This window comes from Oncorhynchus clarkii, unplaced genomic scaffold (assembly GCF_045791955.1).
Source record: "Oncorhynchus clarkii lewisi isolate Uvic-CL-2024 unplaced genomic scaffold, UVic_Ocla_1.0 unplaced_contig_1455_pilon_pilon, whole genome shotgun sequence".
Classification (NCBI taxonomy): Eukaryota; Metazoa; Chordata; class Actinopteri; order Salmoniformes; family Salmonidae; genus Oncorhynchus; species Oncorhynchus clarkii.
In genome coordinates this window covers 13,042-39,031 of record NW_027258310.1, presented here as the reverse complement: position 1 = coordinate 39,031, position 25,990 = coordinate 13,042, and the positions used below count along the sequence as shown (strand labels likewise).

The window sequence follows — 25,990 nt, the reverse complement described above, 5'->3', positions numbered from 1 at the left end:
AGGACTGGCCACCCCACATAGCCTGGTTCCTCTCTAGGTTTCTTCCTAGGTTTTGGACTTTCTAGGGAGTTTTTCCTAGCCACCGTGCTTCTACACCTGCATTGCTTGCTGTTTTTGGGGTTTTAGGCTGGGTTTCTGTACAGCACTTTGAGATATCAGCTGATGTACGAAGGGCTATATAAATACATTTGATTTGATCAGTCAGGAAGTTAAAGCTTGGTCGCAAATGGGTCTTCCAAATGGACAATGACCCCAAGCATACTTCCAAAGTTGTGGCAAAATAGCTTAAGGACAACAAGTCAAGGTATTGGAGTGGCCATCACAAAGCGCTGACCTCAATCCTATAGAAAATTTGTGGGCAGAACTGAAAAAGTGTGTGCGAGCAAGGAGGCCAACAAACCTGATTCAGTTACACCAGCTCTGTCAGGTGGAATGGGCCAAAATTCACTCAACTTATTGTGGGAAGCTTGTGGAAGGCTACCCGAAACGTTTGACCCACGTTAAACAAGTTAAAGGCAATGCTACCAAATACTAATTGAGGGTATGTAAACTTCTGACCCACTGGGAATGTGATGAAAAGCTGATAAATCATTCTCTCTACTATTATTCTGAAATTTCACATTCTTAAATAAAGTGGTGATCCTAACTGACCTAAAACTGGGAATTTCTACTGGGATTAAATGTCAGGAATTGTGAAAGACTGAGTTCAAATGTATTTGGATAAGGTGGATGTAAACTTCCGACTTCAACTGTTTCAAAACAATCCAGATGTCGTTGTTCCAATGTTTTTTCAAGTTCTAATGTAAAAAACGATATATCAAAACTATTTTCTTTTAGACATATGATATTGTGATTACTCTGAATATCACACATGGACATTTCCTATGGGCGGATATGGAATCATTCAATATCCTGTGATAGGCCTATGTGGACATCTTATTTTCTCAATAGGACGACAAATAATGACAGTAGGCCTACATTGTATATTTTAAGCTCTAGACTGAGGTCCACATCAGGGTCTTGATATGCTAAATAAGGACAATTTCTGATGCTTATTTGCGCGGAGGATATGCTCAATAATTTGACTAAAATTAACTCCATATCATTCTTCGACACTAGCTATCATTGTTGTGTTACTTCCGCATAAAGACGCGCGCAAACACAAGCTAAAAGCACCGTAACTGGTAGCCTAGCAACAAAAATCACCTATTTTCTATGGTCGTTATCTTTATTTGGGCGCAACAAATTAGTGTATAAACGCTGTGTGATCGAATTGACATCTGAAGAAACAATTTGAGGTGTTCAAAGAAGTTAACCGATACATAATTGGTGTAGGCGATGCCTAATTATTTCTCCCTGGTTCTGACTTGACCTGCCGGTTGAGCATTGCCTTGTATCATCAATCTGTGTGCGATGAGCTAGTAGGCTACTTGGCTGAAATTACCACCGTGGTTTCTTTTGTCCTGCTGTTCAAATCGAACTCATGGATGTGGAGGATCACACGTGAAAACTGGACCTAGACATTTAAAACACCACAATAGGTAAACTATTAATACAAGTCAACCAAACTTACCTGATCCATCGTGGAAGCTGACGTTACTGTATTCTTTCTAAAAAAAATTAAAACGACACTAAATGTGTATGCTACAGTTACTTTCTTAGTCACAGCGTTCAGATAAAGAAAAGCTAGACCACAACTTTATAAATATCAAAACTCCATTTCAGTTGTGACAAACGAACGTCTCATTTAGACTAATCTTACATTAGAAACATCCTGCAAATCCTGTGGAAATGTGTTTGGTTTGAAAACTAGATAGAGGATGGTAACAAAGTACTTCCTGTTGATGCTTTCCGGCTTCTTCTGTGGTGTTTAAGAGGTGCCGCCATCTACTGTATATAGTCATCAACACCTCTCTTCAAGTGGGTGAGGCAGTTTAGGGAGTCATTATGCTAGAAAATACTTTTGTATTATATCATGAATCTATTTAAACTGTACATGACATGTTTCACTGTTTTAGTATCATCCTGAATGATAGTAAATGATTTATGTCCACGTGTGGTTGTATTGTTTTTATATTTGCAAATAAAATCAAAAATCACAAATCTAAGGTGATAGAAACAACAAAAACAGCTTGGTTAGAGAAATTCTTTGCTGTTGTCTTTCAAATGAGCTCATGGCTAGATTCCTTTATAGGGCGTGACCACAGACCACAAGTGACCACAGGAATCAGAGGTTAGTTTGTTTAATATGGTTTGCAACCCGGAGTTTACACTTACAGCAATTTACAAACAAGACACTCAGTTCTCAAGATGGTGTTCTCTTTATATCCCCTACTATGGTTCACCCCTCGCAGGGTGACATCCCTTAACTTTATTACAATATAAACTAATAATTAATATTTGCAAATTCAAAGATGTTTCTGCTAGGCGGAGTTCAGATTGTTATTTGCAGTTTCCCAATCCTCCTTCTTCTTGCCCAACCGAGCCCCCTGTCTCATTTATTTTTTTCCTTTATTTAACCATGCAAGTCAGTTAAGAACAAATTCTTATTTTCAATGACGGCCTAGGAACAGTGGGTTAACTGCCTGTTCAGGGGCAGTTAGACAGATTTGTACCTTGTCAGCTCGGGGGTTTGAACTTGCAACGCTCTAACCACTAGGCTACCCTGCCGCCCCATTGAATATAAGAACTACCGATGAATTGTTATTTCATTTATTTATTTTTTATCATATAACTGTGTGCTTGTTTGTGTACAAGTACAAGGGCATAGGTTTGTGTGTGTGGGTTTGTTATTGGTGGAGGGTGGTATGTGCATTAACATTGGTGAAGTAACACATTAAACATTGGTTTAGGTGTTATTACATGATCGGTTTAAGTTATTACGTTATTCATAAAAAAAAGTTGTAACCTGATACCAATAACTTATTACATTAAGTGGAAAAGGTTATTAGACAACATTTTATCATATTAACCAACAAGATGTTACATTTACCGGCTTTATTACATTATAAATCTAAAAGTTATTACATTAACCGTTGTTACAAGACACAGTATGCATAGACCTTGCCTTGAACTCATGGAAATAATTATCCAATGTATTATTGATTAGATTTAGGATCATTTTAATCAATTTAGATATATAAAATACACCATTTAAGTGATAACTTCTTGTTTAGAAGATAATTGGATTGAATGTATTGATCAATTGAATACATGAATATACACCTATTGTTGAAACATTATTCTACATAATGACATTTAATAATAGTATTATCATGAGTACATGAAAGAAGATACAATTATCCCCCCCCCACACACACACAAGTTCCCTATAACATTTCCTATGAGAACATTTATCCATTTAGATCAATGTGTGATATTACATAGACACAGGGGAGACCTGATCCTAGATCAGAGCTGCATATTATGCTGCACAGAGGTTACCATGGTGATCAGACTAAGTCAACTGTTTAAGAATGGGAGATGGATATGACTGTTCACTAGATGTTTTCTAATGATCCTGCATTGCTTGCTGTTTGGGGTTTTAGGCTGGGTTTCTGTACAGCACTTTGAGATATCAGCTGATGTAAGAAGGGCTATATAAATACATTTGATTTTATAGTTTATTTAGGGATCTGGAAACTGTGCCAGAAAGGAGGGAGATGAAACACAGCTATAAGGCTTCTCTCCAGCGTGTATTCGCTGGTGTGAATTCAGGTTATCTAATTACAGCAAGTTTGTGCTTTCTGTTTCTTTCTCATTGGCCCTAAATAAACAGAGCTTCACTGGTGTGAATAAAGGGTCCATAACTGACTGAAACGCTTCTCACACTGATCACAGATATAAGGCTTCTTTCTCACCAGTGTGTGTTTGCTTGTGTGATTTCAGGGCCAGTGACTGATTAAAGCTCTTTCCACAATGATCACAGCTAATAAGGTTTCTCTCCAGTGTGTGTTCGCTGGTGTCTAGTTAGTTTTTGTGATTGAGCAAAGCTCTTTCCACAATGATCACATCTATAAGGCTTCTCTCCTGTGTGTGTTCGCAGGTGTCTAGTCAGGGTGGAACCTGCAGCAAAGCTCTTCCCACACTGATCACAGCTATAAGGCTTCTCTCCAGTGTGTGTTCGCTGGTGTGTAGACAGGGAGGAAAATACAGCAAAGCTCTTTCCACACTGAACACAGCTATAAGGCTTCTCTCCTGTGTGTGTTCGCTGGTGTATATTCCAGGTTACTGATTGAGAAAAGCCCCTTCCACACTGATCACAACTATAAGGCTTCACTCCTGTGTGTATTCTGTGGTGTGCAGTCAGGTGGGAAGCTAGAGCAAAGCTCTTCCCACACTGATAACAGCTATACGGCTTCTCTCCAGTGTGTGTTCTGTGGTGTCTAGTCAGGGTGGAAGCTAGAGCAAAGCTCTTCCCACACTGATCACAGCTATAAGGCTTCTCTCCAGTGTGTATCCGCTGGTGTGAATACAGGTTATCTGATTGAGCAAAGCTCTTTCCACAATGATCACAGGTATAAGGCTTCTCTCCTGTGTGTATCCGCTGGTGTCTAGTTAGTTTTTCTGATTGAGCAAAGCTCTTTCCACAATGATCACATCTATAAGGTTTCTCTCCTGTGTGTATCCGCTGGTGTCTAGTTAGTTTTTCTGATACAGCAAAGCTCTTCCCACACTGATCACAGCTATAAGGCTTCACTCCAGTGTGAGTTCGCTGGTGTGCAGTCAGGGAGGAAGCTACAGCAAAGCTCTTCCCACACTGACCACAGCTGTAAGGCTTTTCTCCAGTGTGAGTTCGCTGGTGTGCAGTCAGGGAGGAAACTATAACAAAGCTCTTCCCACACTGATCACAGCTGTAAGGCTTTTCTCCAGTGTGAGTTTGCTGGTGTGCAGTCAGGGAGGAAACTCTAGCAAAGCTCTTTCCACACTGACCACAGTCATAAGGCTTCTCTCCAGTGTGTATTCGCTGGTGTCTAGTTAGTCTATCTGATACAGCAAAGCTCTTCCCACACTGATCACAACTATAAGGCTTCTCTCCTGTGTGTGTTCGCTGGTGTGTAGTTAGGTTGCCTGAATGTTTGAAGCTCTTTCCACACTGATCACAGCTATAAGGCTTCACTCCTGTGTGTGTTCGCTGGTGTGTAGTCAGGCTGCCTGAATGTTTGAAGCTCTTCCCACACTGATCACAGCTATAAGGTTTCTCTCCTGTGTGTGTTTGCTGGTGTATAATCAGGGCGGAAGCTGCAGCAAAGCTCTTCCCACACTGATCACAGCTATAAGGCTTCACTCCAGTGTGAGTTCGCTGGTGTATAATCAGGGCGGAAGCTGCAGCAAAGCTCTTCCCACACTGATCACAGCTATAAGGCTTCAATCCAGTGTGAGTTCGCTGGTGTGTAATCAGGGTGGAAGCTACAGCAAAGCTCTTCCCACACTGACCACAGCTGTAAGGCTTTTCTCCAGTGTGAGTTCGCTGGTGTGTAATCAGGGAGGAAACTATAACAAAGCTCTTCCCACACTGATCACAGCTGTAAGGCTTTTCTCCAGTGTGAGTTTGCTGGTGTGCAGTCAGGGACGAAACTCCAGCAAAGCTCTTTCCACACTGACCACAGTTATAAGGCTTCTCTCCAGTGTGTATTCGCTGGTGTCTAGTTAGTGTTTCTGATACAGCAAAGCTCTTCCCACACTGATCACAACTATAAGGCTTCTCTCCTGTGTGTGTTCGCTGGTGTGTAGTCAGGTTGCCTAAATGATTGAAGCTCTTCCCACACTGATCACAACTATAAGGTTTCTCTCCTGTGTGTACACGCTGGTGTGTAGTCAGGCTGCCTGACTGATTGAAGCTCTTCCCACACTGATCACAACTATAAGGCTTCTCTCCAGTGTGTACACGCTGGTGTACAGTTAAGGTTCCTGCACGAGCAAAGCTTTTCCCACAATCAAGGCAGGGGTAAGGCTTCTCCCCTGTATGAATTCTTACATTAGATTTGAAGGTGTTAGATGCAGCAAAACTCTTCCCACACTGATCACAGTGAATAATGAAGCCACTCTGGCTTGTGAAACTCTTCCCACAGTCAGAGCAGCAGTGGTGAGGTTTCTTCCCTGTATGTCCCTGCTGGTGTTTCTTGGGGTGTTCTAATCTGGAGAGACTCTTCTCTGTCTCGTCAGCAACAGGATGTTGAGGCTCCCCAGATGATAAGCCCCTCCCGCTGAGAGAACAACAGTGTATGTCCCCTGTGAAACAAAGACATTGAATAACTAGGTTTTTGAAATACAGGTCCATATATAGTATTATTTTTGTAAAAAGTATTTGTTATTTAGCAGACGCTCTTATCCAAAGCGACTTACAGGAGCAATCAGGGTTAAGTACCTTGCTCAAGAGCAGACAGATTTTTTACCTTGTCGGCTCAGAGATTTGAACCAGCAACCTTTATTAGTGGCCCAACGCTCTAAACCACTAACCTACCTGCTGCCCTTATCAATATACACTCATTGGCCAGTTTTTTAGGTACAACACCCTCCATTCATGAAACTGGAGCGACAATTTACTGGCCACTGAGTGTTTACTGTTTATCAATCAATTAACAGAAGTTGCAGAAGCAGATTGTAGTCTAATCCACACCCCCCATTGTTCTTACTTGATGAAATCAAATCTCCCTCCTCCTGTCCTTCTCTCACAGTTCCACTCTGCCCTGCTGTTTTCCTGCAGTCGACCAGCAGCACAGAAACCCTCTTCAGATCCAGCAGTAAGGCGCTACCAGGAGAGTTGTGACCAGGGGACTCCGGCAGGGTGGAGGGGGACGGACTAGCTCTGTCCTGGTGACCACAGGAAGTATTGTACATAGAATATCATTAGACCAAACATTTGATTACTTTAGTCTAAATCTCTGATTGATGGCTGCATCCTTATAATACCTCCTTTCTCCTGAAGTGTGTAACCGTTCACTACTTTCCACAAATGTCTTGTATATTTCACTTTGGCAAATTTTTCAAAATAGAATTGGAATATTTTTTACAAAATTTAAAAACATATAAAACTTGACGGTAGAACAAAGAGCAGAACAGAAACGAAAAGCTCCACCCCCTCTTTCAAGATGTAGATGTCGCCTCCCTTTCCAAGGTGTGAAAGATGGTAACACCTGCTAAATCATGTTGTTCAAATAACCAGTGATGAAAAATCTAAACACCAGAACTACTGCTGCTAGTTATCCCACTTGGAGCATGTTGAGAAAAATGTCAGTCTCATAGTTTCAGTATCCATATACAGTACATACATAGAAGAAACCATCAGATATAGGGGTATTGTGGCATGTTGTGACGGCCCTGAATTTTTCTGAACCGTCTCAGTGTTTCTCCTTCCAATAGGGTGCTTTCCCTTTAATTGCCAATTAAATAGCCAGCATCAGCTGCGCAAAAGTGGGGTTGTGATGGAGACGGGAATGAGGATGTGTTCAACCCTCAGTTCTGAAGCTTCTCTATTCCGGTTGTTTTGTTGCCGTTAAACGTGTGTTTTGTAGCCTAATAGAGTTTACCCAGGATCGGATCCACTCTTTGTGTCCGTGGACTACACCTCTCCGTTTTTCGTGGCCTTTCTCCGCTGGAGATCTGTTGGCGGATTGGATTGTCTGACTGACCGACTGACTACAACCTTTTTGTATACGGTATTTCATTTGTTTTGATGTGAGGTATACTGTGATGATTTATGTAGTTAGTTGTAGTTGAGGACTTAGTAAGAGTTGATACGCTTTAAAGTTCTGTGGTAAAATAATTGTTATATTGATTGTATGATTAATACTGGGTTTACGCTACACTTGAATGAACGGACAAACATCGCGTGACTAAGGTCACTGGAGTTCCCTGAACTCCTTTACCGGGCTGGACTCTTTAGGCCCGAGGTACAGGACATTTCTGGAGGAACCAGAACTCATTGTGATATTATTATATGTGTGTGTAATCATTGGTGTTGCTAATACAACCCACGCATAAGAATATAGTAGTTTTTTTTGAAGTTCTTTCCAATGTTTTAAGGGTTTATGAAAAGTTTATTTCCATCCTGACTTTTACATAAGTCCTTTGTATTGGTGTAGACTTGACGGACCAGATGGGACTCATTCCCTCCCAAACCAAAAGGAGAAACCAATGTTTTCTCTGGTAGGCACAACCTACCTGGCACCCCTATAAATAATAACCTCAAGTCAAAACCGTTACATAAAAAAATGGCACCCCAGATGGGACAGCTCAACATTGAGAACTAACCAAAGCAAATCTTTTGTGTGGAATTAAAACAATGGATTCACCCCAAGATAATGTGCTCATCCATGTCATACCTGTCAATGGGAATACACAGGGCCATTCTGACCATCAAGCTGACAATACAAATCATAATGTGAATGGAGATAATGGAGTTGATTTGGGCCAGAGCCCTAGGAATCTGAATGCTCGGTCTGGACCACAGGCCACAGGAGGTCTAACCAGTGTAGTGGCAAATCGGTTCAAGTATGACACAACCAAGAACTTTGTGAAAATCAATATAGACTTTTAATACAACAGTATCATAAGCCGGAGCGGTCCGCGGAACACACACACTTTTTCAGAGCCCTCGCTCTGAGTTATACACCTACCATATAAGTCCCTCCCATATGCAAATGAAGTTACATCCCAATCCGTGCTTCCTGCTTGTTCAGCCCAATAACGCCCCCATCTGCTTTCCATTAGATCCTAATGGTGACAAGACCCTTGCTTTGACCCTTCACTCAGCTTAATGCGTTCTCCTGTTTGTGTGTTATCTAGGGTCAGCAGACTATGTGTCTCTTCTGTTTTTAGCATGCTCAGCTATACTAAAAATACTATACATTCCCCTTTCCTGTGGCCTGTGTTCATACCCTGTAATTAACTCCATGTGTCCCTTTTGGTGTCTTTCATCTCCTTTAGCTTTAGGGTGCCTAGCTGTTCTGGTCGCCTTCTCTTCATATGGTTGTCTAAGATCAAACAGACTTGTCTCCTGTGATGTGATTGATGTCTGTAATCCATCAATTGGTCCTTTGGCTGACCCCCTCCTTAGACAACCTCTGACCTTTGTATGTCCAGCTGCCCTAGGTGTTGCCCTCTCCCATGGCCCCACTCTGGCTTCCTGTCCTATACAATAGACAATGTACCTTACCAGAATGGCAAATGCATCCCTCTTTTATATAGGACAGTATATTTATCCATATATGTACCTAATTTCTCCCACACCAGTTACTCACTTATTGACATGGATCTGTGTGGAAGTACTGAGCTAGCCCTCCCTCTGACACCCAACCTTCCTCCATTGTCTGGTTTATCTCCAGAGGTTGTAGTCTTACAACTTCAAGGTGACATCCTTGATATTCGTCGGACTCAACAACATCTCCAAACTCTTATCCACCATAATTTCAAATGTCTGAGGGAAGAGCAACAGAGTGCCATGGAATTCAGAAACTCACTGAGCACTCTAACCCACATGCTGACAGAGCTCAGTGAGAGTGGAAGACGGGAAATGACTGGTGCCATGGACAGGCAGTTTGACTACCAACGAAACCAACTCACTGCCACGCTCCAATGGCGCCTGCAACATCATCACACTGAGGTCCTCAAGGACGTTAATTCTGTTTTTTTCTCCCATGGTTAACACTGTAGACCACTTGCAGACAGAACTCTCTAATTGTGTTAAAATGTTGGATGACGTGTCTGTGGACATGGCCTCCATTAAGCACAACTCCTTACACAGAGTTTCTCTGGTGTCCACTTCAGTTCAGACCACTGAGGGCCAAGCTGGCACCTCTGAACAGCCAAGACCAGGCCATGCTGCAGCCACCCCTTGCAGGATGCAATCCACCATGCATCCTGGTGTTCATTTTCATTGTCCGATAACGCCCCCCCCCCCTACTTCCTCAATCCCTCCTAGCTCGTTTGTTCATGGTGAATTGAGTAGACGTCATGTGGGGGCGATGCCCATTAAATTGCAATTTCCCACCTTTGGGGAAAAAAAGATGACAGTCCTGAACCGCTAATGTATCTAGAAAGATGTCGAGACTTTCTTGCCCTCAATCCCTTGGCTGACGAAGAACTCCTTGCCACATTGAGGACTGTGTTGCATGGGACAGCTCGACTGGTGGGATGTGGCACGTCTCACCACTACCTCCTGGGCTGACTTTGAGGCCAAGTTTTCCTCTGCATTTCTGTCTGAGGACTACACAGATGAGCTGGCAGACAGAGTCAGGAATCGAGTGCAAAGCGAGAAAGAGAGTATCCGTGACTTTGCATACGGTTACCACTCCCTGTGCAGAAGGTGGAAACCTGGCATTGAGGAGGAAGAGGTTCTTCAAGATCAATTTAATGACATCAACCCACTACTAGCCAGTCAACTCCGAGAACGAGTCACCACTGTCGATGGACTGGTTCGCTTGGGACAGCAGTTTGAGAAGGACAGAGAATGCCAACAGCAATATGACCAGAGAAAGAAACAGACACCCTAACAGTTACCCAAGACAGACTATCAACAACAGCTAGAGTCTCCAGCCAAGACCCCTCTCATGTTCTGTTGGAGATGTAGCCAAAAGGGACATTCTTCAGCTACATGTCCAAGACCGTATCAAGTAAACCCTTCCAGAAACCAGAAATCACAACAGGCCAACACACCTAACTATTTTCACAGGAATCACCATCCTACTCTGGGTGCTTTAACCAGAGCTGAAACCCCAAGAGTCACTGCCTACGCCCCCCCCCCCCCCCCATCGACATCCCCTTCCTTTCAGTTAATACCGCACCAACTGGTGTTACCCCTGTCCATAGGCCCATGGACAGGAAGAGCCATCTTGGATACCGGGTCATCCTACACACTGCTCAATGAGAAACTGTGGAAGGAGGTTAAAGGCCCACAATACAACTTGAAGCCGTGGACAGAAGGTCCACTCTCTGGCTGATGGTGAGGCTAGACGACCACTTGGATGGAGTGAGGTAGAGTTCCGCCTGTGTAACCGCTCCTATGTGATTCCTTTGGTTATCCTACAAACCAAGAACCTTGCTTTTCCTGACGTGTTGGGAATTGATTTCATGTACTTCAGTGGTGTCCAGATTGATATAGTGGAGGAAGCACCTGTTTCCTTTTCGACTTGCGGTAACTCTAAATCAATAGCTGTTTAGTATTCAGAAAACATTCACTTGCTCGACCATTCTGAAGGTCATGCAACTGTTACATGCAACATTTTTTGTGAATTTAACAGGACAGATGTTGCTCTCTAGTTTTATGATGTAACAAAGGTCTGGTTGAATGTATTCTGCCACTGTCATCTTGTCTCAGCTGAGTCAAGGCATATGAACTAACAGGTTATAACAACGCAATGATCACAACATGTAATATGGCTATTTTTCTGGCTTTCTTCCCTGGTGATTTTTACCTACACACCACTACTGCAAGTTGTAGCTTTGCCCTTATTATTTCTCCATGGTTCTGACTTTACCTGCTCGTTGCGCATTGTCTTGTGTCAATCTGTGTGCTTTAGGCTAGTAGGCTACTTTGCTGAAGGACAAAATATCCCACGTGTTTATTACCACCATTGTTTATGAAACAGTATAACTTTAGACCGTTCCCTCGCCCATACCCGGGCGCGAACCACACCCACGAAGCATCGTTACCCACAAAAGCCGCGGCCCTTGCAGAGCAAGGGGAACTACTACTTCAATGTCTCAGAGCAAGTGACGTCACCGATTGAAACGCTATTTAGCGCACACACCGCTAACTAAGCTAGCCGTTTCACATCCGTTACATGTATTTTGTCCAGCTGTTAAAATGGAACGAATGGATATGGAAGATCAAAGATGATTAAACTAGACATGTTATACACCACAGTAGGAAAACTGTTAATAAGTCGACATAACTTACCCGATCCATCGTTGAAGCCGTTCTTTCTTCAAAGTTTCTTCAAATAAAAAACGTGACAGTAAATCTGTAGCTAGCCCACACTAGTTACTTTCTTTGTTACCGCGTTCAGATAAAGCTGGACCAGAACAAACGTTAATTTAAATATCAACACTCGACTAACGTTGTGACAAATATATGTCTGATGTAGCCTAATCTTACTCCAGAAAGATCCTGGATATGATTTGAATCTATTAAAGTAAATAAAACGTCCAACACCCTATTCACCAAAAATACTGTTGTTGTCTACCTCTACCCCAGAGTCTGTTGGAACAACGTCCTCTTCCGAGATTCCAGATAGTTTTAATTGTCTGAGGCCCAGTAAGTGTGGCCTAAAAAATACCAAATTACAAGCTATACGTGCTGCGAACCATGCAGCATTTACAGCAATGCAACCTCCGAAGTAGTCAGTGTGTTACAAGCATTTCGCTACACCCGCTATAACATCTGCTAAACACAAGTATGTGACCAATAAAATTGGATTGATTTATAATTCTTCCGCTTTACAGACCAGATCCAGAGATGTTGAGAAGGAAGTGGTCTTCTTCTTCTTTAGTGTTATGGCGGTCCGCAAAACAATGACTATTGGTGCACTTCCCCACCTAGTGTATTGGCTGTGTATCAGCCTACTATTCTGTAGTATGAATTCATTACACTTTGTGAAAAACCAACTAACCCTACACCCATTAAAACCTCATCATTATTCCACTACTTTGGCCCTCTAATTCAACACCAGGCCAGCATCCTGGGAGGACAGGATATTATCCTTCAAAACACCTTGTAAATATGCAGTAAAATATTATACACCCAAGTACTTCTCAACAGCTGCCACCACAACATCTATCCACTGTGTTTTACATTCTATTCCTGTGGTACTGTTGACAACCATGGCCATGAACTTGGCCAAAACTTACTGAAGCATATTATTCCTGTCACTCTCTATTGACCTCGGCCTAATTACAGAGACCCTCTCAGGATCCCTCACCCTGGACCCATCTCACTCTATTGACCTCGGCCTAATTACAGGGATCCTCTCAGGATCCCTCACCCTGGACCCATCTCACTCTATTGACCTCGGCCTAATTACAGAGACCCTCTCAGGATCCTTCACCCTGGACCCATCTCACTCTATTGACCTCGGCCTAATTACAGAGATGCTCTCAGGATCCCTCACCCTGGACCCATCTTCCTCTAGTGACCTCAGCCTAATCACAGAGATGCTCTCAGGATCCCTCACCCTGGACCCATCTTCCTCTACTACTTTCTTCACTGCATCAGCATACAACACCTTCTACACTACTGTGATCCTGGTAACCTCAACCTGTCTTTCTCTCACTGGACACATCTGATCTCCAGCACCATGTGTACCCCTACAGTTTATACACACAACTTTTTACATCAATACTACACATTCCTTTCTCTCAGGTTCTCCTGCACACTTCTCACATCTAGGAATGTCCCTGATACACACTGCTGGAAGGAAGTTGTCAAGGAAGGGAGTTTGTGTTTATACGGGAAGCACCGATACACTTACCGTCAACCAATCATGTCAATGTCGATTTAATACAGAGCTTTAAAGCTTGCCAGCTTGTAGTCTTGAAACTCGGACATTAGTTACCTTTGGCTCGTTCAGCCATCCCAATGGGAAAAATTAATGGGGGAAAATGAAGATTTTGGAACACCAAAAATAAGGTCAGCACAGGCTAAGGAGATCTTATACAGTACATTTTGTTCTATGAGATAATAGCAGACAGTTAATGTGAATTTTATGAATTATGAAGCCTTTGCAATTGTTGTGCTTTTTTATTACATGAATACTTCAAAATTCACAAGAAGTGATGTTAGCTGATACAGATTGTAGAACAAAACGCATAACATCTAAACCTGTGTTTTCAACAGACCTTCCGGCGCCTACAGAGATGGCTGCCTCACTTTGCATTGCTAGGAAACTATGCAGTATCACAAGCATTTCGCTACACTCGCATTAACATCTGCTAACCATGTGTATGTGACAAATAACATTTGATTTGCTTATAGAGATGGCTCATTCATCACAAAGCCCACTGATATTGCAAACCACTTGAATTACTTTTTCATTGGCAAGATAAGAAAACTAAGGGATGACATGTCAGCAACAAACACTGACACGACACATCCAAGTATATTGGACCAAATTATGACAGACAAGAATTGTACTTTAGAATTCCATAAAATCAGTGTGGAAGAAGTGAATAAATTATTGTCTATCAACAATGACAAGCCACCGGGGTCTGACAATCTAGATGGAAAATTACTGAGGATAATAGCAGACGATATTGCCACTCCTATTTGCCACATCTTCAATTTAACCCTACTAGAGAGCGTGTGCCCTCAGGCCTGGAGAGAAGCCAAAGTCATTCTGCTACCCAAGAAGAGTAAAGCCCCTTTACTGGCTCAAATAGCCGACCAATCAGGCTGTTACCAACCCTTAGAAAAAATTGTGTTTGACCAGATACAATGCTATTTTACAGTAAACAAATTGACAACAGAATTTTAAGATATTAGCTCTTGTCACTTAGTATTTTAATGAATGCATAATGGTAAACCTAGACACTTGCCTCTTATAGTATTCTGAGTGGTGACTGAAGGCTCTCTACCTTGGCTAGATTCATTGATACAATTATGGGCTTGTAACATTAACATCATATTGGAGTCAGAGTCTAAATGTTCTTCACTCTTCACCTTCTTCTGGCAACGGTCCATACTTGATCCCTTACTCTTTTTAATTTGCTTCAATGATCTTCATCTTTTCCAAATGTATATTTTGGTCCTGTTTCATCCATCTGATAAATACATGACATTATCAAAGTATGTTTGTCTATTTTATGTTTCTATCTGAAAAGTCCTCTGAGGCGTGTAATGACTTCTCGGAGAAGTGGTGATCAGGGTGGAGGTGGTAGCACATGATGGCGTGGGGGTACGGTCGGGGGGCTCCCCACACGAAGCCTGGTCACTTTTTCAAGGTCATTTTTATGATGTTTCAGAACTACTTGTCAAAACAAGTTACAAATGTATAATTTTCTTTAAAAATAAATAACAGGTCATTCTGATGTGTATGATAGAACACATTTTCAACTCCAAGGACAAAACAAATCACTGAGACATTTTCACCCCAAGTGAGACAACCGAGCACCCTGGCTCATTGACTATAAGGTCTACAGATTCATTAAGTTTATTTTTTATCAATGTGTCTGTGTGTATATATATATATATATATATATATTTGATTGTACAGGTGTGTATATTTCAAGAATTCTAATTCTAATTCTTATTACCTTGAACTCCTTGGAAATTATCCAATGTATTATTGATTAGATTTAGGATCATTTTAATCAATACAGATATATAAAATACACCATTTAAGTGATAACTTCTTGTTTAGAAGATAATGGATTGAATGTATTGATTAATTGAATACATGAATATGTACCTATTGTTGAAACATTATTCTATATTATCCCCCCCCCCAATTACAGCTGCAAGTCTCTTGGGGTGTCTCTATTTTTGCCCATTCTTCAAGGCAAAACTGCTCCAGCTCCTTCAAGTTGGTTGGATTCCGCTGGTATACATCCATCTTTAAGTCATACCACAGATTCTCAATTGGATTGCGGTCTGGGCTTTGACTAGGCCATTCCAAGACATTTAAATGTTTCCCCCTTAAACCACTCGAGTGTTGCTTTAGCAGTATGCTTAGGGCCATTTCCATTTTTTATGGATTTACTGGTGCTCTGTTGGATGTTCAAAGTTTCAGATATAATTTTTACAACTCAACCCTGATCTGTACTTCTCCACAACTTCGTCCCGGACCTGTTTGGAGAGCTCCTTGATCTTCATAGTGCTGCTTGTTTGGTGGTGCCCCTTGCTTAGTGGTGTTGCAGACTCTGGGGCCTTTCAGAACAGGTGTGTGTGTATATATATATATATATATATATATATACAGTGGGGAGAACAAGTATTTGATACACTGCCGATTTTGCAGGTTTTCCTACTCACAAAGCATGTAGAGGTCTGTAACTTTTTATCATAGGTGCACTTCAACTGTGAGAGACGGAATCTAAAACAAAAATCCAGAAAATCACATTGTATGATTTTTAAGTAATTATTTAGCATTTTATTGCCTGACATAAGTATTTGATCACCTACCAACTAGTAAGATTTCCAGCTCTCACAGACCAGTTTTAATTTAAGAAGCCCCCCCTGTTCTCCACTGATTACATGTATTAACTCCACCTGTTTGAACTCATTACCTGTATAAAAGACACTTAGATTGCACACAGGTGTACTTCATTTAGCTAATTATGTGACTTCTGAAGGTAATTGGTTGTACCAGATCATATTTAGAGGCTTCATAACAAAGGGGGTGAAGACATAAGCACACACCACTTTTGTTTAATTTATTATAATTTTTTTAAACAAGTAATATTTTTCATTTCACTTCACCAATTTGGACTATTTCGTGTATGCCCATTACATGAAATCCAAATAAAAATCAATTTAAATTACAAGTTGTAATACAACAAAATAGGAAAAATGCCAAAGGGCAGTGTATGAAAGAAGATACAATTATCAACATCCTCACAGGTTCACTATAACATTTCCTATGAGAACATTTATCCATTTAGATCAATGTGTGATATTACAAAGACACAGGGGAGACCTGATGCTAGATCAGAGCTGCATATTATGCTCCATAGAGGTTACCATGGCGATCAGACTAAATCAACTGTTTAAGAATGGGAGATGGATATGACTGTTCACTAGATATTTCCTATTGATCCTTTATTTAGTGTACTGGAACCGGTGTCAGATAGGAGGGAGAGGAAATACGGCACGTTTTAGTTTTCTGGTGTTTTTTCAATTGCCCTAAATGAGCAAAGCTCTTCCTACATAGACACACATAGGGTTTCACTCCAGTGTGTGTTCGCTGGTGTGAATTTAGGGTCCCTGATTGACTGAAGCTCTTCCCACACTGATCACACCTATAAGGCTTCTCTCCTGTGTGTATGCGCTGGTGTATAGTAAGTTTTTCTGACACAGCAAAGCTCTTCCCACACTGATCACAGCTAAAAGGCTTCTCTCCTGTGTGTTGTCTCTGGTGTATATTCAGGTGTACTGATTGAGCAAAGCTCTTGCCACACTGAGCACATCTATAAGGTTTCTCTCCAGTGTGTGTTCGCTGGTGTGAATTTAGTGTCCCTGATTGACTGAAGCTCTTCCCACACTTAACACAGGTAAAAGGTTTCTCTCTAGTGTGTGTTCGATGGTGTCTAGTCAGGGAGGAAGCTATAGCAAAGCTCTTCCCACACTTATCACATCTAAAAGGCTTCTCTCCAGTGTGTGTTAGCTGGTGTGTATTCAGGGTGGAAGCTAGAGCAAAGCTCTTCCCACATAGACAGACATAAGGTCTCTCTCCAGTGTGTGTTCGATGGTGTCTAGTCAGGGAGGAAGCTAGAGCAAAGTTCTTCCCACACTGATCACAGCTATAAGGTTTCTCTCCAGTGTGTGTTCGCTGGTGTGAATTTAGGGGCCCTGATTGACTGAAGCCCTTCCCACACTGATCACAGATATAAGATTTCTCTCCTGTGTGTATGCACTGGTGTATAGTTAGGGCATCTGATACAGCATAGCTCTTCCCACATTGATCACAGCTATAAGGCTTCACTCCAGTGTGTGTTAGCTTGTGTATGTTTAGGGCTCCCAAATATGAAAAGTTTTTCCCACAATCAAGGCAGGGGTAAGGCTTCTCCCCTGTATGAATTCTCAGATGAGATTTTAAGGTGTTAGAAGCAGCGAAGCTCTTCCCACACTGTGAGCAGCAGTACGGTTTTTCTCCGGTGTGAATCCGCTGGTGAATAATGAAGTCACTCCGGTTTGTGAAACTCTTCCCACAGTCAGAGCAGCAGTGGTGAGGTTTCTTCCCTGTACGCCTCTGCTGATGTTTCTTGAGATGTTCTGATCTGGAGAGACTCTTCTCTGTCTCGTCAGCAACAGGATGTTGAGGATCCCCAGAAGATAAGCACCTGCCACTGAGAGAACGACGGTTAGGGGTGTCCCCTGTGAAACAAAGACATTGAATAACTAGGTTTTGGAAACATGGGTCCATAAACAAGTGTGTTATTTAGCAGACGATGTTATCCAGAGTGATTTACAGGAGCAATTAGGGTTTAGTATCTTGCTCAAGGGCACAGACAGATTTTCTACCAAGTCGGCTCAGAGATCCAAACAAGCAACCTTTCAATTTGTGGCCCAACGCTCTTAAAACACAAGACTACCTGCCTCTGTTATCATCAATATACACCCAGTTTATTAGGTACCCTCCATTCATGAAATTCTATTGACAATTAACTAGCCCCTGAGCGTTTTACTGTTTATAAATCAATAAACAGAAGTTGCAGAAGCAGATTGTGGTCTCATCCACACACCCCATTGTTCTTACTTGATGAAATCAAATCTCCATCCTCGTGTCCTTCTCTCACAGTTCGACTCTGCCCTATTGTTTTCCTGCAGTCGACCAGCCGCACAAACACCCTCTTCAGACCCAGCAGTAAGGCGCTACCAGGAGAGTTGTGACCAGGGGACTCCGGCAGGGTGGAGGGGGACGGACTAGCTCTGTCCTGGTGACCACAGGAAGTATTGTACATAGAATATCATTCGACCAAACATTTGATTAGTCTAAATCTCTGATTGGTGCATCCTTATAAATACCTCCTTTCTCCTGAAGTGTGTAACTGTTCACTACTTTCCACAAATGTACAGTTTTCAAATCACTTTGGGACATTTCTCAAATGGAAGTGGTATATTTTTTTACTAATGTAAAAACGTATAACACTTGTAATGCCTCCTGTCTTATGTTCAGAACCTTTGAGTATTCATTGGAGTTGAACACATCTTTCACCCCAGAGTTAATCTTGGGTAACCCAGAACTAATGTCTCACGAAATTGGTCAGCCGATTTACTTCTGAGTTCATACGTGTTAGGATGAGAGCTTAACAGATAATGGAATGAAGACCCTTCCCTCTCCAAAAAGTCGGCGAACACCAACACCTGCAAAATCGTTATTCGTCATATTAACCAGAGGAAAAAGCAAAACACCTGAACTACTGCTGCTCATAATGATGTAGTATTTAGAGCTAAATCCATCAATTATTTGGTTTTACCTTCCACCCTGAATTAAATGAATGTAAATGTATACAGTTATCCCCATGTACAATAGAGCCACGTCTCTCTGGTGCCTTTAACAGCCTGTTTCTAGTCTAAAGTGTTGCAGAGTTATGTATCCTATACATTTATATAATCAGGGTTTGGGGGGCATTAGCCCCTCCCCAAGCACCACTCCACTGGAATGGCCGTTGACAATTATCCAACACAGGGCTAGTCCACCATCCAGATCAGAGCTGTAAATACAATCAAGCCTGTCTAATGGCAGAGTTGTTAGTTTGGCACTGTTGATAAGCACAGATTTGGCATGACCCTCTCCTTAGGACCATCTGGCAGAACGGCCAGAATATGTTCTATAAGTTAAGACAGGAGGAGGTGCCAGACACGTGCCAGAACCAACCCTATGAACTATGACTATGTTATGTGTCTGTAACCAGTCTATAAGAGATGTAGTGGTACTGCCCTGAGGGAGCTACCTTCAGAACAGTACTTTATGCTTCCTAAGTTTGACTTTGACCTCTAGAGCATGCTGATAATAAACAATGATTCATTTAAGATTGACTTAGAGTGTACACTACATGACCATAGGTATTTGGACACTTGCTCGTCGAACATCTCATTCCAAAATCATGAGCATTAATATGGAGTTGGTCTCCCCTTTGCTGCTATACAGCCTCCACTTCCGGGAAGTCTTTCCACTAGATGTTGGAACATTGCTGCGGGGACTTGCTTCAATTCAGCCACAAGTGCATTAGTGAGGTTGGGCACTGATGAAGGGCAATTAGGCCTGGCTTGCGGTCTGCGTTCCAATTCATCCCAAAGGTGTTCGATGGGGTTGAGGTCAGGAGTATCTGTGCAGGCCAGTCAAGTTCTTCCACACCAATCTCAACAAACTATTTCTGTATGGACCTGGCTTTGTGCACGGGGCATTGTCATGCTGAAACAGGAAAGGGCGTTCCCCAAACTTAACAAAGTTGGAAGCACAGAATCGTCTAAAATGTCATTGCATGCTGTAGCGTTAAGAATTCCCTTCACTGGAACTAAGGGACCTAGCCCGAACCATGAAAAACATCCCCAGACAAGTATTCCTCCTCTACCAAAACTTTACAGTTGGCACTATGCATTGGAGCAGGTAGCTTTTCCTGGCATCTGCCAAACCCAGATTTGTCATTCGGGCGGTGAGCCTTACACCACTCCAGCCGACGCTTGGCATTGCACATAGTGACCTTAGGCTTGTGTGCAGCTGCTCAGCTATGGAAAGCCATTTCATGAAACTCCAGACGAACAGTTATTGTGCTGACGCAACGTCTAGACTATGGAGTCTAGAGGCAGTTTGGAACTAGGTTGGGAGTGTGGCAACTGAGGACAGACAATTGTTATGCGCTACGCGCTTCAGTACTCGGTGGTCCCGTTCTGTGATCTTGTGTGGTTTACCACTTCTCAATTGAGCTGTTGTTGCTCCTAGACATTTCTACTTCACAATAACACCACTTACAGTTGACTGGTGAAATCGCTAGCAGGGCAGAAATTTGACATACTGACTTGTTGGAAAGGTGGCATCTTTGATGTTACCATGTTGAAAGTCACTGATCTCTTCAGTAAGGCCATTCTACTGCCAATGTGTGTCTATGGAGGTTGAATGGCTGTATGCTCAATTTTATACACCTGTCAGCAACGGGTGTGGCTGAAATAGCCAAATCCAATCATTTGAAGGGGTGTCCACATACTTATGAATGTACTGTATTTATACTCTGGACTAATATTTATATATTTCTGAATTCCATTATTTTATTGTTAGACATTACTGCCCTGTTGGAACTAGGAACAATCAATTCGCTACACCCTCAATAAGATATGCTAAGTATGTGTATGGACCAATACAATCTGATTTGATTTGTTTTGTTTTCTCAGCTATTTTGAGTTGTGTCCTGTCTGACAGTGAAATATGGCTAGCGTTTACAGTAGCTTGGACTATGGAGTAGCTAGCTAGCGTTTACCGCAGCTTGGACTATGGAGTAGCTAGCTAGCGTTTACCGTAGCTTGGACTATGGAGTAGCTAGCTAGCGTTTACCGCAGCTTGGACTATGGAGTAGCTAGCTAGCGTTTACCGTAGCTTGGACTATGGAGTAGCTAGCTAGCGTTTACCGTAGCTTGGACTATGGAGTAGCCTAGCTAGCGTTTACCGCAGCTTGGACTATGGAGTAGCCTAGCTAGCGTTTACCGCAGCTTGGACTATGGAGTAGCTAGCTAGCATATTTTGTTTTGATCTGATGTAGTTAATGTAGTTCAATGCTGTGGCGCTTCCAGGCAGCTGCTCGAGAGTAACGTGTTACAATGTTTGAGATGCTTGTTGGTGTTGTTTTTTCATTGTTTTGTGTCACACTGCATACTGTTCCTTGCTCTTTTAACGAATTAAGCATGGTTTTGACAACGATGAATTGTACAAACGTTGTTGAATACTCATCACATTTTCTACGGATTTACAAAAAATATGCACCTCCACTGGCACCACATATCCGAGACAAACTTTAGTGCCTCGGGATAATGCGCGTAAGAAGCAGGGTGAGATGGACTATATTCTAACTGAATTATGTGACGTCACAAACACGTCCCAGGATGCCCCAAGGACCCCGAATGTGCTGGTTTGTAATTCAAGATCATTGATGAACAAAGTGGATGAATTTGATCTGCTTCTTCATTGCAGTAAATGCAGACATTGGATGCGTCACTTAAACTTGGGCCCACGAAAATATCCCAGATTAATCTCTTTTCATATACAACTATCAGCTGTTCAGAAATGACAGGTCCAGAGAGGAGGGGGTGAGAGGAGCGGGTGTGGCTATGTATGTGAACCACAGTATGCAGGCAAAGAGAAGAACTGACCCGGAGAGAGAGGAATTTGAGTGTATGTGGCTTCAGCTCCATCCTAAACGACTCCCCAGCTCATTTTCAACTCTGTTCGTGGGACTACTCTACCATCCACCATGGGCAAATGAGAAAACACTTCGGTAGAACACAGTGCATCTCATCAACACTGTCCATGTGATCAGGATGTCCTATACCTAAAGTGTCAAACCCATGTACAACGAGTGACTGGAGGCCCATCTCTCTAACGTCATGCCTTGGAAAAATCCTTCATTAAAAGAAAACTCAAGCCAACAGTTTTATCTGAGTGCACAAATCAGTATGCCTACCTCCCAAACTCCAGCGATACTACCGCCCTTGTGAAAGCCACACACTCCAGGCTGACAACTACAGACTCCAAACATACCAACAATGGTGAGGGTGTTACTTGCTGATATGTCCAAAGCCTTTGATCGAGTAGATCACACAAAGCTCCTGCAACATCTGTTTGACATTGACCTGTGTCCAAGGTTACTAGCCTGGCTCAGCAGCTACACCACAGGAAGAAGACAGAGGGTGATGGTTACTAGCCTGGCTCAGCAGCTACACCACAGGAAGAAGGCAGAGGGTGATGGTTACTAGCCTGGCTACACAGCTACACAACAGGAAGAATGCAGAGGGTGATGGTTACTAGCCTGGCTCAGCAGCTACACCACAGGAAGAAGGCAGAGGGTGATGGTTACTAGCCTGGCTCAGCAGCTACACCACAGGAAGAAGGCAGAGGGTGATGGTTACTAGCCTGGCTCCACAGCTACACCACCGGTAGAAGACAGAGGGTGATGGTTACTAGCCTGGCTCCACAGCTACACCACAGGTAGCTGATAGCAGTGGGTATAAGAGTGTGGGGGTGGGGGGGGGACAAAAAAGCAATTTCAGAATGGGGGGGGTCATGTCACCCCGCCCCCAGTGAAAGTTGCGCTCCTGATTGTTTGTATACTTTAGTTGTCACTGTAGTAGACTAAGTATAGGTGATTAGAAAAAATATCAAGACTGTTTCAAGGACAGCTTTTTTTCCATCTACGTAACATCGCACAAAATCTGAAACTTTCTGTCCAAAAATGATGCAGAAAAATGTATCCATGCTTTTGTCACTTCTAGATTAGACTACTGCAATGCTCTACTTTCCGGCTACCCGGATAAAGCACTAAATAAACTTCGGTTAGTGCTAAACACGGCTGCTAGAATCTTGACTAGAACCAAAAGATGTGATCATATTACTCCAGTGCTAGCCTCCACACTGGCTTCCTGCTAAGGCAAGGGCTGATTTCAAGGTTTTACTGCTAACCTACAAAGTATTACATGGGCTTGCTCCTATCCATCTTTCCGAATTCGTCCTGCCGTACATACCTACATGTACGCTCCGGTCACAAGACGCAGGCCTCCTTAGTGTCCCAAGAATTTCTAAGCAAACAGCTGGAGGCAGGGCTTTCTCCAAAAGAGCTAAATTTTTATGGAATGGTCTGCCTACCCATGTGAGAGACGCAGACTCGGTCATGACCTTTTAAGTCTTTACTGAAGACTCATCTCTTCAGTGGGTCATATGATTGAGTGTAGTCTGGCCCAGGGGTGTGAAGGTGAACAGAAAGGAGCGACGAATCGCCCTTGCTGTCTCTGCCTGGCCAGTTCCCCTTTCCACTGGGATTCTCTGCCTCTAACCCTATTACCTGAGTCACTGGCTTATTGGTGTTCTTCCATGCCTTCCCTAGGAGGGGTGCGTCACTTGAGTGGATTGAGTCACTGATGTGATCTTCCTGTCCGGGTTGGCGCCCCCCTCGGGTTCACGCTGTGGGGGAGATCTTCGTGGGCTATACAAGGCCTTGTCTCAGAGTAGTAGGATGGTGGCGGAAGATAGCCATCTAGTGGTGTGGGGGCTGTGCTTTGGTAAAGTGGGTGGGGTTAAATTCTGCCTGTTTGGCCCTGTCTGGGGGTATCGTCGGATGGGGTCACAGTGTCTCCCGACCCCTCCTATCTCAGACTCCAGTATTTATGCTGCAACAGTATATGTGTCAGGGGGCTAAGAGTCAGTTTGTTAGATCTGGAGTATTTCTTCTGTTTTATCCCGTGTGAATTTAAATTCTCTCTGCCCTAAGACCATGCCTCAGGTCTCTCTCTCTCTCTCATTTACTCCTGAGGTGCTTGACCTGTTGCACCCGCTACAACCACTGTGATTATTATTATTTGTCCCTGCTGGTCATCTATAAACATTTGAACATCTTGGCCATGTACTGTTATAATCTCCACCTGGCACAGCCAGAAGAGGACTGGCCACCCCTCAGAGCCTGGTTCCTCTCTAGGTTTCTACCTAGGTTCCTGCCTTTCTAGAGAGTGTTTTCTAGCCACCGTGCTTCTACATCTGCATTAATTGCGGTTTGGGGTTTTAGGCTGGGTTTCTGTACAGCACTTTGTGACATCGGCTGATGTAAAAAAGGCTTTATAAATACATTTGATTGAATGATTAGATTATGTTGAAATGGTGCTTGAATAGTGGAGGCAGCGCCTGATTTCTTTGCGTTAACAATAATTCAATAGTTGTTGAGTAGTCTGAAAGCATCCGAAACATTCACTTGCTTGACCATTCTGTAGGTCATGTAACTGTTAGTTACATGGAACATATTTGGTTAACTTCACCGGAAAGACGTTGCACTCCGGTTTTATGATTACACAAAAAGGTGTGGTTGAATTTATTCTGCCACTGTCTTCTTGTCACGGCTGTGTCAAGGCATATGAACGAACAGGTTAGAGCAAACAATAAAATATCCCAAGTTTTTAATTACCATCAGTTTAATTTGTCCAGCTGTTCAAATGTAAATGGATGATCAAAGATGACGAAAATAGGCCTAGACATGTTATACACCACAGTAAGCATACTGTAAAATAAAACTAAACTTACCCGATCCATCGTTGAAGCTATTTTTTCTTCAACATTTCTTCAAATAAAAAAAACGTGACAGTAAATCTGTAGCTAGCCCCCACTATAGTTACTTTCTTTGTTACAGCGTTCAGATAAAGAACAGCTATACCAGAGCCATCAAACGTCCTTTTAAATATTAAAACTAGATTTAATTTGTGACAATAAAATGTCTGATGTAGGCTAACCTAACTTCAGAAAGATCCTGGATAAGATCTTACCTGATCTATTAAAGTCAGGAAAACGTTCAAAACCCTATTCACCAAGAATCATGCTGTCTGTTATCGTCTAACTCTATACGAGTCTGTTGGAACAACGTCCTCTTCGGGAGTCCAGATAGTTTTAATTGTCTGAGGCCCAGTAAGGGAAGCCTATATAATACCAGACTGATTACCGCTGCGCTGTCCGTGCAGCGAACCAGTAAAACCCAAAGTATGTTCAATCCGAAGTCTGCAGTTGTCATGCAGCACTTAAAGGCAATGCAATCTCCGCAGTTGTCAATGTACTTATACTTCCGTTTCACCGAGCAGCCTCGAAGCAGTTGAGAAGGAAGTGGTCTTCTTCTTCTTTGGTATTATGGCGGTCCGCCATAAACAATTATCGGTTCATACCTCCAGCAAGTGTATTGGCTGTGTATCAGTCTACTATTCTGTAGTATTAATTCATTGCACTTTGTGAAAAACCAACTAACCCTACACCCATTAAAACGTCATTATTCCACTACTTTGGCCCTCTGATTCAACACCAGGCCAGCAGCCTGGGAGGACAGGATATTATCGTTCAAAACACATTATAACTCTGCAGTAAAATATTGTACACGCAAGTACTTCTCAACAGCTGCCATCACAACATCTATCCACGGTGTTTTACATTCTACACCTGCGGTACAGTTGACAACCACGGCTATGAACGCCCAAAAATGATTGTTGGTGTTGTTTTTTCTTTTATTTTTTGTGTCGCACTGCATACTGTTCCTTGCTCTTTTAACGGATTAATTAAGCATGGCTTTGACAACGATGAATTGTACAAACATTGTAGAATACTCA

At 42.5% G+C, this 25,990-nt stretch overlaps 2 protein-coding genes across 5 annotated transcripts; both read right to left on the bottom strand.

Moving 5' to 3' along the window:
* Nucleotides 1-3,622: 3,622 nt before the first annotated feature.
* LOC139396601 (zinc finger protein 850-like) lies at nucleotides 3,623-12,480 on the bottom strand. 2 transcript variants are annotated; one of them, XM_071143555.1, is made up of 3 exons: nucleotides 11,900-12,480; nucleotides 6,636-6,813; nucleotides 3,623-6,231 (listed from the first exon to the last, which is right to left on the bottom strand). In XM_071143555.1, the coding sequence occupies exons 1-3, from the start codon at nucleotides 11,906-11,908 to the stop codon at nucleotides 3,929-3,931; spliced, it is 2,490 nt and encodes an 829-aa protein (XP_070999656.1). In that variant the 5' UTR covers nucleotides 11,909-12,480; the 3' UTR covers nucleotides 3,623-3,928. The 2 variants fall into 2 exon arrangements, with proteins under 2 accessions (XP_070999656.1, XP_070999655.1); XM_071143554.1 differs by lacking the exon at nucleotides 11,900-12,480 and having other exon boundaries at nucleotides 6,636-6,916.
* A 3,877-nt stretch (nucleotides 12,481-16,357) lies between these two features.
* Nucleotides 16,358-25,559, bottom strand: LOC139396605 (zinc finger protein ZFP2-like). Of its 3 annotated transcripts, none has more exons than XM_071143560.1 (3): nucleotides 24,927-25,559; nucleotides 18,411-18,588; nucleotides 16,358-18,028 (listed from the first exon to the last, which is right to left on the bottom strand). In XM_071143560.1, exons 1-3 carry the CDS (start codon nucleotides 24,933-24,935, stop codon nucleotides 16,758-16,760), a joined length of 1,458 nt encoding a protein of 485 aa, XP_070999661.1. In that variant the 5' UTR covers nucleotides 24,936-25,559; the 3' UTR covers nucleotides 16,358-16,757. The 3 variants fall into 3 exon arrangements, with proteins under 3 accessions (XP_070999661.1, XP_070999662.1, XP_070999660.1); XM_071143561.1 differs by having other exon boundaries at nucleotides 16,358-18,000; XM_071143559.1 differs by lacking the exon at nucleotides 24,927-25,559 and having other exon boundaries at nucleotides 18,411-18,615.
* Nucleotides 25,560-25,990: the final 431 nt, after the last annotated feature.